Genomic DNA, 17,441 nt, shown 5'->3' on the forward strand with positions numbered 1-17,441 from the left:
ATAGCTTTTATTACTACTAGGTACACCATTTTTGTATACACAGATAACTTACTCTTCTCAGTGGTTTAAAAACAGTCTTAACCCCGGCGTAAATTTATTAAATATATAATTTTACGCTACATTTGTAATTAATAGGAAGTGGAAATAATATCTTCGAATCCCACCAAACGCGCAGCATAACGTTTCTCGGAGTCAATGTGGGCCTTGCCACAGACTATGGAGCTTCTCCCTCCGGCCATGATCTTTTTCGTGCATTATTGTCGTAAGCTATTCACTTTTCCGGCACTTATGATCAACTTCTTCAGAAACAGCTCAAGTTCGTTACGTTTCAGTAGAGATTCTCAGATACAAATTAGATCGAGTAAATGTTTTTGAGCCAGATCATGTAACACCGAAACGTCGAGCTTCTTATTGTAGTCAGTTTTCTCCGAATGGCGAAGTTATGCTTGCTTGTGATGTTCATTCTCGACTTTTCCCAGAATATCATTCACTTTTATGTCATTGATAGTTCAATGCAAGGCGCATCTTAAACAACGAATTTCCAGAACGAAAATATCTGAACCATCATGCTGTTGGCTGTTGCTTATTATGACGAGTCTTACTCATAAACAGTACATATTTATTCACAGGTCTACGCAGCATTTGCGCCTTTATCGAAATAAAACTGTAAAATGTACGGCAGTTTTGCTGAAAGTTCACTAATCTTCACAATACGTTATGTCTATTTATAAGAATTCCAAACGCATTTTGCATATCTACTAACTTCAACTGTTAGCTGTCAAACGACGTTAGGTCTGACCCATTGCGACTTATATACTCGAGATCTGGAGCACTAACGACATCTCGTACGCAAAAGATTCACTACTTTTTGGAGTACATGATTTAAACAAGATTGTCAATATTGCGACTTTTTCAAAAAGAACAAGAAGAAAAAAATGTAAAATCAGCTCATGAGGTTTCATTACCAGTTAAAAGCCAATTTCTGGTACATGAATGTCAAACCTCAAAACTAGTTTCAAAAAGTAAATACAAACCTTTGGCAATATCCTTTTGCGTGACTACACGTCCATAGAGATCAGAGATGAGAACAGATGTCATCTCTCGGTGGGATGGTTTATGGTCCATTGCAAGCTCCACAGCCAGCATAGGGAACTGTGAAGAAAGAAAGAAAACCATTACCGTAATTTATGTGAAAAACGAACGTCTCACTATATATCCTTACCCTTTCAGACATACATCCAACTCTTCCTCATAAGGACAAGAGAGAATAAAAATGTGTCATACAAGATAAACGAACTATATATATCCATATAAGCCTGTTAGGTGAACACAATAGACTAAATTCGTTCTGTTACACCAGTACATTAGTAGGTTTTGATTTTTCTACTATTCGACCCACTCGCACAAAAATTCCTGCTTTTAAGTATTATTTGTAATCTGCTAAATGATTTTCTACGTTTGTACAGTTTATACCCTACGTTAATTATACGTACTACATAATACATATACCAACTACAAAGGGAGAAGAGGATTATCAAATGCGATTCAATAGGGGATGTGAAAATGAACAATACGTACAAACGTAAAATGACCTGATTATGTTTAGCGTACGTACTGAATGATTAATTGGAAAGCGCAAATGGGTTCTCCGTGGGGCTGAAGGCTGAACATACCATACCGCCTACATATTTTTAGCGAGATAATGTGTAGTCATACCTCGAAGTCTGAAGATGCCTTTTTGTCATGATCTGTACATGGTCACTTTGTGTCTTACTGCTAGCGCAATAATCACCATCTTCCCCCGACTACGCCATTTTTGTTTTGGACGCTGTCGGAAACAATAGTTGCGACTGATATCGTCGATCCAATAAACCACCTCGTTCGTGGTGTATTGTCGCATACATTGCTCCCTGATGCAGCAGTGGGGAATCTTCATTTGCATGTTCCAATCGCTCGTTCAGTACGTACGCTAACCATAACCAGGTCATTTTACGTTTGTATGTATTATTCATTTTCACGTCCCCTACTGCATCTTATTTGGTGAATCTCCTTCTCCCTTTGGGCAGCCCCCTCCTACAGTTCTCTCTGCTCCTTTGTTTGCGCCATCATTTTGGTTGGGTATGACTTTCTTTACATTCTTTTGATCCGACTTCAATATCTCTATTTGTCCGGCAGATATTGCATTTCGAGCTGGCGAAACGTCGTACGGCTGCTGCTTGAAAACGCCGCCGCGTTGGACCTATGTTTATTGGAATTTTTTCCCTTGTTTTCAACTGTAGAATCGCCTCCCAAAGTATTTCGGTCTTGTTCCCTTCCACCCTGTATATATAAACTGAAAGACAAATTCGTGGAAAGCATTTTTCTGATGATAAACTGAAACTTACTGTGAGCACCTTTTCATTGATTATGAGCAAAATGAAAACCTTTACAAAAGCGGATTTTCAGTCTACATCTCCGTGAACTCATAGAAATTACAGAGTGCAAAAAAAATTCCCTCGTAACTGTGGGGTTTTGACTATTCGATGCTCCTATTCAAGGTTTATTTATTTATTTATTTATTTATTTATTTATTTATTTGAACATATGATTTTACATTAGTCATGTATTAAACCATTAACTAACTAACTACATGGCCTATGGAACCCGGAGGTTCAATGCCGCATTCACAAAAGCTCTCCACAGACTTCTATCCTTAGCCAACTGGATTCAGTCCCCACTTTGTACCCCTATTTCTGCGGGATCCATCTTAATATTGTCCACCCGTCTCCGCCCAGGTCTTCCTAATGGTCGTTTTCCGGTTGGTCTTCCCGTTAAGATTTTGAAAGCATTCCTACTTTCTTCCATCCTGGCTACATGACCAGCCCACCTGAGCCTCTTAGACTTGATTACCTTAATGTATGGTAAACCGTACAAATTATGTAGTTCCTCGTTATGAAGTTTCCGCCATTCTCCATTCTCGCTTCTCTTGGGTCCGAATATTCGTTTCAGGATCTTGTTCTCAAATATTTTCAACCTATGTTGTTCCTTCCGAGTAAGCGACCATGTTTCGCAACCATACAGAACAACAGGCATGATTATCGTTTTGTATATTTTAAGCTTCAAATTCCTCGACAGAATTCGTGACGATAAGAGATTTTGAACTGAATAGTAGCACGAATTCCTTGCTTTTAGTCGACATTTAATTTCTTCGTGAATACAACAACTGCAAGTAGCGACCTATCCAGAGCTCCCGAGTGACTATATGATTAATATACTGGTCTTTGAGTCTATTCCCGTGAGAGCTCACATTGTTCGGATCCCACGTACCTCGATGCCTCATAAAGCCTCGGTGCTAACCTCCAAACTATCCAACCAACCTGCACCGTAACTCCTATGCTAACAACATACCTCTGTTCGCTATTGATTCCTTCTGCTCTTATGCTTTCAGTAATTCACGAAGAATTTTCTTAAAAAAAAAAAAATCTTACTCCTAGAAGTAATACTACACCGACAAACCCATATGCATAAATTGAGTTGAGTTGATTTTGAGTTTAACGTCCCGTTCAGCAGCGAGGCTATATGAGATGTGAACCTACTGATTAAGTAGAATCCGAACCATGATATGCATAAATTGTTGCAGGTATTAAGATGATTTAATACTCAAAACAATTCTATTTCTTCAAAATTTGTAAGAATATATTCGAATCAAGGTTACACATTTTGGCTAGGTCGAGTATCAAATCTCTGATTTAAGGATTATACACAAAAACTGTTATTTATTACCAATAAAACACTTTATTATTATTATTATTATTATTATTATTATTATTATTATTATTATTATTATTATTATTATTATTAAGAAAATACAACACATACCATGTATCGTTTTGAGCCACAGTTAAGCTCGTCGAAGGCAAGCGCAGCTTCGTTTGTTTCACCATGTTCAAAGTATTCCAAAATGATAGGTTCGACACTTTTCTGAAAGATACAAGAGACATAACTAAATAAATAAATATTATCAATTTATCTACATCTATATTATGTACACTTCATAGTCTCTAATGGCATTTAAGTATTTTTGATCTCATTAAAATTGTACATTACATTAACGTCAACAACATTTTCTCAGGGAGTTCTGAATACTTCTTTCATTCTATGTGCTGTTAATACATTGTCCGAGTGTGATGTTTCTCCTATTCAACTAGATCAGAAGTACGTACACTCACAAGGGAACATCTTACATTGATAGTAACATTGCCCAATCAAACAATACGCAGTCGATAGAGGAGTGGAAAAAAGTGAGAAATCCAAAGTTTTACGGGCCGACAACAACAAACACAGGAGATACAGAGGAAAGAAGGAGATAGAATCATGTGAAAATAGCAGTTGTAACGTATGATCTCCATCTTTACGTTATTATTCTTACCTAAGTCTGTTTTTCTATTTAATTTTTTCATTGTAATTTTTATTTAAAACGTTGGTAAACAAATCATGATGGAATGTATGAACTTTTGCTCCTTGGTGTACTTGGAGTATGTATCTATCTACGTAAACTTCTATTGTATTGCCCTCTGGTGGGAATTTTCATGGTTTCTGGCCCTTGTCATCTATGACCAGGTTAGAAGCCATGAAATCTACTTGACCTACGGGAGCAATTTTTTTTCTTCTTCATGTACAGTGCATACTAAAGGGCTTGTTAGTTAGTACTATATTTTGAGTGAAAGTGATAAGTAATTCTTTATTTAATATGGTGCTCCACTGAAAATATTTAGTCGAAGGCATTAATAATAAGAGTGTGGTTTGATAATTGTAACTTTGTGTTGGCATTAGACGGATTTATCAACCATATGCCCCACGTGATCCAACAGGAAACGTAAGTATTGCATTTTTTCCCGTTTTCTATAATTTAATTATAGTTCCTTTCATTTGTCTTTTTTGCTTGCTTAATTGATTTTTTTTTTAAATCTAATATTGTTATACGGTGCTTACTTTCTTTGGTCTGTTGTATCACGAGGCATTTCTGGTTTATAATCCGTGCTGGTGACCTATCGAAGTACGAGAGTATTTGACCAATGAAGAGTATGTAAACTTAATATGATGCTATTCTGACAGGGTATCTTCCATTTAGAGCATTTTGCTGTACTTAAGATTATAGTTGGATTGTTATTTTTTTTGTATCGTTAATTTTGTTGGAGTTTGTTTCAAATATATGCCTCACACATATTCGTAGTAAGTTATAAATTATCATTTCAGTCTAAATTATATTCAAACCTCATATAACGTATTGGAGTAATAACCTATATATTGCTAAATTTATTAATATATTTTCATTGGACAGACTTTATTTATATTGGTGTGGGGGAGACCTTTATTTCATATTGCGTATCCCTCTCCCGGATGTAGGCCTATTAGTGTTATTTCATTTAACACTCAGCCTTACATTACACAGTGCAAAAGATACACTGACACAGAAAGAACTTCAAAAGGATTAAACTAATCAAAATTACATTTACACGACAGTATAGTAAGCAAACATTGTACCCATAGACATGTTCAATAACATAATATCTAATGCAGTGTTGCTAACTGAGCACAAAATGAAGTTTTGTTAAATGGCACGGAACACAAACATCTAGAAAATCTAATTAGAAGTAGAACCATATCTGTGAAGTCTTGACGTACAGTAGGCCTATATAAATTCCTATATGAATCTTGGATGTAGTAGAGTACATACAGTACACGATTCGAACTAGCTGAAAACAAAATATGAGACCACAAACCTGAATATAATCACTGAAGTAGTACGAAAATAAGGGACGAAGCAAAGTGTCGAAGCAGTTTTGCCCAAGTGGAAAATCAGAATAATATCAAACACACAAAACTGAAATGATGCATGCTCTTGGATTGAGAATGGATTAGCAGGCTCACGTTTCTGATGTACCTAATATTGCAGCACCTCACACATTATTGGTAGTCAGTTTGTTAGTGTAGCTGTTGATGAAGCACTTGATCATCCAAGGGCATGCATCATTTCAGCTTATGTGCTGTGTGTTGGTACTATTCTAACATTTTCCTTTGGCAACAATGCTTCAACACTGTGCTTCGTTCATTATTTTTGTACTTCAGTCATTATATTCTTGTTTGTGGTCTCATATTTTGGTTTTAACTAGTTCGATTCGTGTACTGTATGTACCCCGCTGCATCCAGGATTCATACAGGAATTCATATAGGCCTATCCTCAAACGTTGGCAACACTGTACATCAAGACTTCACAGGTACAGTTCTACTCCTAATTAGATTTTCTAGATGTTATGATCTGTGTTCCGTGCCATTTAACAAAACTTCATTTTGTGCTCAGTTAGCAACACTGCATTAGATAATGTTATTGAACATGTCTGTGGGTGCAATGTTTGCTTACTATACTGTTGTATAAATGTCATTTTGATTATTTTAATCATTTTGAAGTTCTTTCTGTGTCAGTGTACCTTTTGCATTATCTTCACATGATTCTAGCTGCTCCTTTTCTCCGTATCTCCTGTGTTTGTGGGTGTCGGCCCGTAAAACTTTGGATTTCTTACTTTCTTTCACTTCTCTATCGACTGCGTATTGTTTGATTGGGCAATGCTACTATCAATATAAGATGTTTCCTTGTCAGATACGGTTCAGAACTCACTAATACATACAGATAAATATATCACACAACGTTACATACGAACTACACAAATAAAGCTATTTATTTTCAAAGTCGTCGTTAACATTCTTTCTAAAGTATTACGAAAAGATATACTGCAAGTTAAACACAAAACTGACTATTCTCAATATAAAGAAAGAATGAAACTTGCTAAATCTCACTAAAAGTTTCGGGACTTTGCGCAAAGACGAGTGGTTAAAGTCACAAAACTGTCGCATTTTAAGTGTTGTCTATGAAGGAAGAACATCGAGGTGCACTCAAGTTTTCTTGCGGGCTGAACGGAAATCATAAAGAAATAGGCCTATATTGCGCTGAATCAGACTCCAACAGCAGCAGTGCCTTTGATGCAAGTTCTTTGGATAGGGCTTGATATTCACCTCGATCCAGTCAACGTGTAAGCGGTAGAAATCATCCAGTGTCAGTGGCATTGAGGAAGCAATTTCGAATACCCAACAGACTAGTCTAATAGCATTGACACAAATAGGCCTATTTAATGTTTTATTGTGCATGATGAATTAACTTTCGCAAAGTCCGTGCTCAAAAGACAAACACATCAGAACAGACTGATAATTATATTACCTTGGTGCATCACGTACATGATTGTATAGTGATGGGTGATGAATCATGGGTGTTCCCTTCTACACTCTCGAAACAAAGCAGTCCAATGGAAAAGTTCTGGGACATGTAATACCGAACTTTAGTTCTCCAGAGACCACATTTAACAAAATTACGTCTTGCCCTTCGTGAAAACCGCTTGTTTCCGTTTGTACATGAATTACTAGGTTTGGCTGGACGGTGCTCCAGTCAGTATCCACTATGGTCCGTACCTTTCATACTTTTGGTTCCCTGAAATGTTTATGGGTAATTATCAATTCGACTTCGCCGACGTAGTTCAAATCCGTTGTTCACAGGCAGCTACACCCTCAAAAGGCGGACTTTTATGAGTATGCTATGTCATAGAAATTGAACATGTATGTTTTAGTTTTACGTTATAAACTACAGCATTTCCGAAGTATCTAAACACAATACTGAAACTGGGAGTAGTTGATCTGTAATTTCAGGTTACATTCGACTAAGATCAGAGATGCAACCTGCTCTTCAAACGCTTGGTCCATAGCAAAAAGTTTCTCCCTATCTTTTAAAATTATTACGTAGAAAGTCCAACACTGAAACCGGAAGTTATACTAGTTTTTCTATTTCCAATTTCAGCAGAACATGGACAAAGACAAAAATAATTTCTTGGGATAACCGGAATCACACGAAAAAGCATCTGTCGCCTCATATTGCCATTCTCACTCTGTGGGATCCATTCTGGAATCGGAAGCAGTAGTGGATTTGTCACTTCCAGTTGTAACAGAGGAACAAAATCGGAGATAGAACCTATTCTTATGATACTGAATCTATATTAAAAGCTGTTTCTCGTTATCTAATACAGTTCTTCACTATAATGATCAATGTTAAAACCGGAAGTCATGATTTTCAGTAAGTCCGTATCAAAGAGCAATTTTTCACAATCTTTTACCGTTTTTGCTCTACGAAAATTCATATTGAAATCGCAAGTAGTAATGGATTTCTACCATATCTGCTTTAGTAGGCAGATTAAGACTGAAGATGGAATCGATTCAAAAACCCGCTTCTTACAACGCCTTACAGTTTTGGCTGATGCCTATCGAATGACGGATAGAGCCTTATAAGACTACATTTGATGCATAGTATAGTTCGAAAGTATTCATAAGTGAAGATTGGAAGCAATGAAACTTTTTTTTTCATTACAAAATATATTAATGTGAAGGAAGGCTAACATACCTGAAGATCCTCTTCAGAGAGTTCAGGAATTATAGTCTTCAGTTCAATGTCTCCATTCTCTAACGAGTCACTGTCATAATTAGGGTCATTCATGTCAACATCCGCCTCCTCCAACTCAGACCCAAGCTTTCCCCAGACGCCTTTGCCTCCTGCTCCACCTGGAACCAAACAATATAAAACATTTAGTTACATTAATAAAACAAAACATTTCAGTTCAAGTTATTCAAAATGATCTTGTGTTCATGAAGACTAATAGTACGATGAAACAAGAATAAGTGATGGCTCAAGAAAATAATTACTATGTATAACTAGTTTAAAACAACTGACAATGTTTACAAGTATTCTGTTCATCTGGATCTCACGTTGAATTGTAGGTTCTACTAAAAGTAAATAAATACTACAAAAGGTGATCTTAGTCCATTGGGTCCATGGTTGTCTGTAATAAGTGAGAGAATTTCGCAGAGGATTCTGTGGAAGGTATGAGAAAACGAAATCACGTTCTCTGGATAGATAGAACTTAATTCAACTTTTTCCCGCACATAATAATAATAATAATAATAATAATAATAATAATAATAATAATAATAATAATAATAATAATAATAATAATAAATAACCTCGGAGTATCCCTTTAATCAAGATTCCACTTTCGTTTATCATTCGTTTGTATGTAATGGAATTAGTTTTTCCTCTTGTACGTACCACTTGCCAATTTCGATCATCAATACATTTTGCAATCTACACTGTGTATGCTGACAGTTTACCTTTAATATATTAACACATTGTGAAAATAAATTTTTAATTAATATATTCCATCATTTAAAAAAATAAACTTTTTATCTACATTGCGATAACCAATATTCATTGGTTCTCTTTCGAACAGCTTATTTGGTTCTATACGTACGTACGAACGTATTTGGTATTATACGTACGTTAATTAATACCCGTTACATTTATCAGAAAAATCAAGATTGCTGTTTGGATGTTTGCCAATGAAAAAATCGAATTTGTCCTTGGTAACTCCACATAAAAAAAAAAAAAAGTGCCTGTTTATAAAGCAGAAATCGGTAACAGCTACCGTTACAAATGTAATTCTGATGAATACAGAACATGACATTATCAGGAGCTTCACACAGATTATTAGATTTCCATAATGCTTGGTAAACCTATCGGGAATTCTCTGGACTTGGGACTGCACATGAATCTACAAGCTTGGATGAAGAACAATGTCTTCACGAATCACGCCGATAAATCGCTAACTGAGCTGTTTCTTTCACATCCATTAAATTTAAAGGTAAAGGCCCACTCCCATTTGGGACAGGCCATAGGAGGCCCACGGGATTGGTGGAGGAAAGAGACATTTTTTATAATTATTATTATTTCGACATACACGAGGTGATATACCCATGTTCCGACCGCCTACTACCCTCAGGTTGCCCTAAGTCTCTATTTTACAGAGGCTAATGGAACCTCTGCCGCTCTGTGCAACATTGAAACGAGGTTTACACGCTGTATGTTCCTATGAAGAAAACGTTGCTACTGTTACTTTTTACTATTAATTTAAGCATGTGGGTATTGTATGTTCCACCTACAACTGGACTAAGTTAATTTTGAACCAAAATGTTAACAATTTTCGGAAGAAAGGCAGACAAGATACATTTTCTGAAAGATGCTATTCCAGCATTCTCCTGGGTGAATTTAGAGGAAAAAAAAACTGTCGGGGTGACTGGCCACAGGAATTGAACCAAGGAAGTTTTCGAATAGCAAGGGCAACGTTAACTACCTATATCTGCTCGCTATAATGAATAAAATCGTTGCTTCTGTATATGCGAAAATACTGTTCACCTGCTGCGGAATACAAAAATTTATTGCTTTTAGCCATTGTTTTATCCTACTTAAAAAAAAGAAGAAGAAAAACATTTATATATCCCGCAACTGCAAATATGGAAACGAATGAGTATACCAAATTTAATTGTTCTTGTAATGCCCTTTCTTTTGCCTGGCTTTTGTGTTCAGTCAGTGGATCAGGTCACAAGTCCACTGTTATGCTTTGAAGGCGTGTTGTTAATGAACGAACATTCGATAAACATCTTGCTTTCAGTCACTGGTGCATGAAATGATTAAATTCTCTTACGATGATTCACTTCTTGTGTGATTTACCCACTTCATTCTACGGAGCCTTCAGCGATAACAATCGACATAATTGTTCTGACTTCTAATACGCAAATCTTAAGTACACAAAATACAATGGCTTTATTGCACCTGGATAAAGGATAATGCAGTTGCCTGGACTAATGTGAAAAAGGACGCATGTATACCAATTGTTTTTACATACGTTCTTTCTTTCTCCAAACATAAACAACACTGAAAATCCATTACAGAGAATTCGAATTCTACAAGACTACTTATCCCTCTCTCACTTAAAAAACTTCATTACTCCACGTAATGCAACTTAACCTTCTCGATTCAATTATTAGTTCTCTGATCCTAACTATATACTAGTTCAAGACTGATTTCACGAAATAAAAATTTAAAGTATACTAGATCCTCGAAGCTTAAAAGACTGTAAAGCCGTTACGCTGGATTTAAAATACGAGCCAATATTATCCCAGTATAACTAATGACAACTATGAAAACTGCAATTAACACAAGCAAGGTGTGTACAGCAGATGTGTCTATTTCCATTTCAATTTAAAGTTCCTTTACCAACCTTCAGATCTCAGAGCAACCACAGCTTCTTTTATTTTCACGAGTAAAATATTAATAGGTGATAGGCTAACTCTTGTATAACATTTTCCACTCAGACGCTTTCCTACAATCGCGACAAATTTCACGCAGCTAAGTTATTATCTCTCACATTAAAGGAACCTATCTACTAGCAACGGTATACAAAAAACATCACCATTCAAGGAACATTCAAATAAATAATAATGTAATTTAAAAAAAGAAAAATAATAATAATGGGTGAATTTTATATGGTGCATGGAAATTAGTTCACGGACAGCAGACAATGGATCTTTATCTCCGATTTGCCAACCACTTATACCGTATCTTATTCTAAGGAAGTTATTTTAATACTAATATTTCAATTTTTAATAGAATTACGTATCACAAAATAATTATTTATTAGGAAATATTAGTAGGCCCAATACGAAAAGTGCTTTCGTAGGTCCCAATATTGGATTCGTACAATTTTAAGTTCTATAGCTAGTTGCGGTTTGAAAGCAGTAATTTGTGATCCGAATTTTAAACCCCAAAATGTTCATGTCTTACTGCGTTAATAAACGAGAGACTTTTATTTCGATGTCACACGAAAGTTTTTAGCATGAAGTACCAAGTACACAAATGATTTTTACAATAAATTATTAAATCTACTGACATGTTAAAACAGGCTCTTATAAATACGACTTTTATAATATTTCCAGATAATATATATATATATATATATATATATATATATATATATATATATATATATATATAAAATTCAATCGGCTGAACCGATTGAAATAACTTTTTTATCACCTACATCGAACCGAGTTTTCATCATGTTACTTTTACTAAAATGTGTATCCTAAGTGAGAAACGGGGGATCATTATTGAATATCTCACAAATCCCTCAAGGTAAGAAGATGGAACTTTGTATAAATTCTTAATTAAAAATAAAGACATGTGTTCCAACTTTTTTTTTTTTTTTTTTTGTTTGTTTAGGAGGGGGCATCTAATATTATATCGGGGTGATATTCAGTGGCGTCTGCTCTACGACAATGTCTCAAGGCAGTGATTGTGCACGTCTTCATTAATGTATGTTCCAGCGTAACTCTGGAACGAATGGAGCAATTTCCAAACTTGATACACACACAACTTACCATCAGGAAACAAATATTGGTGTTGATAATACATCCGTAGTACTCCTAGGAACTGCGAAGGGGTTGACATGTAAAAATAATCAAAAAGATCGATATTGGTGCCAAATCCATAGTTCCTGGAGTTATCTGGATGAATAATGACACTCTCGGTCCCGTAATGTAAAGATAAAACGTTCCTATCACCCCTATGGGTGACATGCAAAATTGTCGAAATGACCGATATTAGTGTCGGGGTGGCTGAGATGAACAGTGATAATCTCGAAACCGTTTAAGTCCCGAGGGATGGAGGTCTGAAGGGGTGACATTACTGATTTTTATCATTACGCTTTCATTGAAATGCGCATATTAAGGAAGGAAGAGGGTTAAATCATTTCCAAAAACCCTATTCTTTCCGTGTGACGAACGGGCATTTGGGTAAGACTGCTACAGAAACTTATCAAATATTGCCAAGAGTATGGCGGCTACTTGTTTATCCCGTGCGCGTGTATCTGAATATTTCAGAGAGAGACGGGAGTCAATTGGAGATGAACATCCGGATGCATCAAGGGCAGTGAGAACACGGAAACTGCTGGAGAGAGTGAGGACATTGATCACCGAAGACCAAAATGCGACACTTCCAATCCTTGCTAGAGTTGTATGTGAATAAAGAAACTGCGGCAAATAATAACCACGATCCTCATTCCTTAATAAATGGCCAACAAAAGGCCACGATTAATCAGCAAAGAACTGATTGTTATCGCCAATAGGGACTAACTTCCTCCTGAATATTTTTATTGGGGATAAGACATGTGTTCTTCAATATGACCCTGTCGACAAAACGTCAGAGTGCAGAGTGGAAGTTCCTCACTCTCCTCAAGCCAAAAAACTGCGCCAGTCAAAATCTAAAATCAAGCTTTTGCTTCTTTTTTCACGATAGTAAGACCATTGCGCATAAGGAATTTGTGCCTACAGGAAAGAGCGTTAATTCCTCATTTTACGTTGAGATACTAAAGCTGTTACTGCAACGTCTATCACACGTGTGATGCCCGAGATCGGGGTGATGTTCAGTGGCTTCTGCTCTACGACAATGTCCCATGGCAGTGAGTGTGCAAGTCTTTTTGCCCCCAAAAGAGATCTGTGTGTTGCCCCACCCTCCCTATTCACCATATCTTGCCCCCATGTGATTATTTTTCTATTTCCTAAATTCAAAATTAACCGCATATTATATATATATATATATATATATATATATATATATATATATATATATATATATATATATATATATATATATAAATTTTCATTCATATCTGTATTTAAAGATTAATTTTATTTGGGGATGATACGTTCAGAAACATTTCTCTTAAAAAAAATCTAGGAAAAAGTTATGATGCCAGTATGGTATTTATCTGGGAAACTATAGTATAGAAGTATCTGCTATCCTGGATTCTCTGGATAGCAGACCTGATTCCACTTATCTTACTACTAAGGGGAAAAAATAGAAAACTCCAAAACTCCAATCTAATTACACTGTAAGAACCTAACTAAACGAATCACTGTCATTCTGTCAGTTGAATAACTGTGGACTACGAATCTTGTAGCCAAAAATGTTCATTTATTTTTCATATGGTTGGTAATGCTGTTAATGTTGTCTGTGGAGTGCGAAAGAAAGAAAGAAAGAAGAAAAAAAAGATAACCGGTTTTCGAGGCCGCCGCCCTGGCCTGATTCAACCCACCCCCACTGCCATCACACACATTACATCGGTTAAAGATATATAGGAGCAGGAAGCTAGTTTCCAACGTCAGATCACCAGGCTACGAAATATCACAAACCTTTCTTTGTGCATAAATACATGCTGGCACGAGTTAAGGTCATGGAACGGTAAGAACACGAAGTTCAGTTTGCAAAATGAACAATACTACAATTCTCGTTTCGTGAGTTGAGTACCTTTCACAGTACAAGCGGTGGTTTCTAACTGCCTGATAATGGTATCTAATACAACTTACATGTGCTTATTTCATATTCTGTGGTATCAACTGTTCCAAAACTTCTACTCTCTGTGGCACAGCTATCTTGAACAACCATACATAGGGCCCTACGTGAACTGTGCCATACACATACTACATATTATAGGCTATATGAACATTACTTGATAATGCACACCGACCGAGTCCGAAAGTCCGAAGAAATTTCAAACTCAAGTAGATAATATTTATATCTACGAACACTTTCAATACCTCACATTAATGTATTCTAGGAAAGGGTCAATATGTCAATACCTCTGTATCTACATGTTATATAGTCCGTACTCCAGCAGCACAAAATTTCTACATTGATTTCTTCCTTATACAGATTTTAGATATATGGAAATAATTTATTGTGGTAAAGTAAGAGCATATATATACTGAACAAGTATATCCATGGGCATTACTGAACGATAACTTGAACGAACTTTTAACATTCTAATCTTATCACTTATATGAAGGACACTTTATGGGTAACAGACGTATCACATACTATGACCTTGTCATTTTATAACGTGTATCTATCGTAGACTAGTCACATAGCCACAGTAGTCAACAGTTGTGGAGATTACCAATTTGAAATTCTAATACTGACTTCATGTCTTATCTCACAATAAAGCTGAGCTGTCCTGCGCTATTTTTGATGCATATCACGGAAAAAATAAACATCTTCAATAAAAGAAGAGACTAAAAAAGCTCCACTATAAACACACACTAATGAGTATTGTACTTATGTTTTATATTTCTATCTATGTATGATTCTCTTATTGCCTTATTAGTTTATTCACGATTTTTATACTGTATGTTTTTCTTGTTTGCTATTGGCATTCCTATAGTATACTTGCGATTCTACTAATACCTTATTTGTTTCATGCGTTACCAGGGTCATGCTTAGTCTCTGGCCCTGTAGCAACTAGAGCCACAGATGTGACAAGCAACAAAATATAAATATTTCAATATTAAAAAAAAAAAAAGAAAAAAGAAAGAAATTTCCATATTAATTTTTAGAATTTTGAAAATATTGAAAAAAAGGGTATTTCGGATAAATCTGTAATTTCTGTCTTGATTTAATTTTGTTTTCGACATTGTATCATAGAACCTTGCTATCTTTGAGAGTTGTATTGAGTCAAGGGCATAAGTCAAATACTTTAAACGTACGTTTCAGTGCCTTATACTGTCCTTCCTCAGACTGTCCTCTATAAGCAGCAATTGTTATTTTGAAAATTAGGCTGGTAACTTATTATTTATACCAGTACTGAATCTCCCGATTTCAGAAAAGATCGTACTTCACTTATTTTAGCAAATTTTATTGTAAGTACACATTGCATTTACTTAACTCTTAACTTCGAATTGTTTAGTAGGTTTGTTCCAGGTACTTCTCCTCCTCATTACAACTGATCGATGATATGAAGAGCAGAAGAAAATATTGGGAGTTAAAAGTGGAAGCTGAAGATCGAGAAACGTGGAAGAAACATTTGCAGGTTAAAAAAAAAAAAAAGGAAAAGAAAAGAAAAGAAAAGAAATACGCATTCGTCCCAGGGCAGCTCAAAAGACAGAACAAATAATAATAATAATAATAATAATAATAATAATAATAATAATAATAATAATAATAATAATAATAATAATAATAATAATAATAATAATAATAATAATAAATACGCACTGAATTTACTTACCATTTGATCTCTAACATTTAACAGATTTGTTCCATGTATTCTCCTCTTTATTTTAAATGCACACAGCATTTATTTAAGAGGTTTGTTTCTTGTAATATTTCTCTTTAATTCGGTTCTAAAAAGCAATTAGTAATGTTCTGGGGGAAGGAGTTTCACTAAGTCCGCTGCACAGGAATTACTCGGCAAGTCAGTCTACCTCTATGCAAGTTTGGCCAAGTTCGGATGAATTCTCTAGATAGTGTACAATGTAAGTACACGTACACTCATGTCCAAAATGATTGTCGCATATCTATAATTGCCTTTGATTTTGCAGGGTACTTTTAGTACTGATACTATTTGTATAATCGGGAAATGTATATTTGTGGTGAATTTCATAGGAAAATAATTATAAATACAAAAATTAGAATGAGTAAAACAAAATGTTACTAAGTTTTATTTTCGTTTTATTGTTCTTATTTACTGCTCTTTTGACATGAAATTTTCCACATACATGTCTTTGCTGATTACATACATACTAATACTATAAGAAATACCGGGCGAATTCATTATCAAATTATATTCCTACAACATATTTATAGACATGCGACAATAATTTTGTACATGAGTGTACATTGTCCATTATTATTTTAAGAAAACTAAAAATAAAATGATGTACGACTGTAAGGGTAAAATTATTAACAATTTATACTTTTCTAATAATGATATCTTATTTCACTTTTTACTTATAGAAAACATATCCACTTGTACACTCATGTCCAAAATTATTGCCGCATGTCTATAAATAGGTTATTGGAGGAATATAATTTGACAACGGATTCGCCGGTATTTCTTATACTGTTAGTATGTGTATAATCGACAAAGACATGTATGTGGCAAATTTCATGTCGTGCAGTAAATAAGAAGAACAATAAAATGAAAAAACTTTTTTGTCCATTTAGCAACATTTTGTTTTACTCATTCTAATTTTATTATTTTATCATAATCATCATTCTAGTATCAGTATTAAAAGTACCCTGCAAAATCAAAATCATTATCAAATTATATTCTTACAAGAAGACAGTTATACATATGCAACAATCATTTTGGACATGAGTGTACATGAATTAAAGTGGTCAGTTAAACTACCAATCTATTTCTCCATTTCTTGAAGTCCAATACATTACAAAGGAAACTTCTGGCCTACCGAAGAATAAATACTAGTTGGTCTGAGAAATGTCATTCGAGAAAAATGATTACATGCGGCAAAAGTTTTTAACAGGGAAACGAATGTAGATACGAATCACAAGTACCTACTGCATTATTCCGGGACTCTTGAAGGATGTTCGTAAAATGGCAGATCTAAATGGTAAGTTTATGATAAAGCTTATCGTTCCAACACTAAATCTGGATTCAATGGACCATACTTCTTAT

At 35.1% G+C, this 17,441-nt stretch overlaps 1 protein-coding gene across 1 annotated transcript in view; it reads right to left on the reverse strand.

Moving 5' to 3' along the window:
- Positions 1–17,441, reverse strand: part of Pdcd4 (Programmed cell death 4) — a 114,383-nt gene that overhangs the window by 26,102 nt on the left and 70,840 nt on the right. Inside the window, exons 2-4 of the mRNA XM_081767765.1 lie at positions 8,480–8,637; positions 3,859–3,960; positions 1,035–1,152 (exon numbers count right to left, since the gene is read on the reverse strand). Coding sequence (XP_081623891.1) covers positions 1,035–1,152; positions 3,859–3,960; positions 8,480–8,637 — 378 coding nt within the window. The remainder of the gene's footprint in view (positions 1–1,034; positions 1,153–3,858; positions 3,961–8,479; positions 8,638–17,441) is intronic.

The sequence above is a fragment of the Thermobia domestica genome, chromosome 1, assembly GCF_964235325.1.
Source record: "Thermobia domestica chromosome 1, izTheDome1.hap1.1, whole genome shotgun sequence".
NCBI lineage: Eukaryota > Metazoa > Arthropoda > Insecta > Zygentoma > Lepismatidae > Thermobia > Thermobia domestica.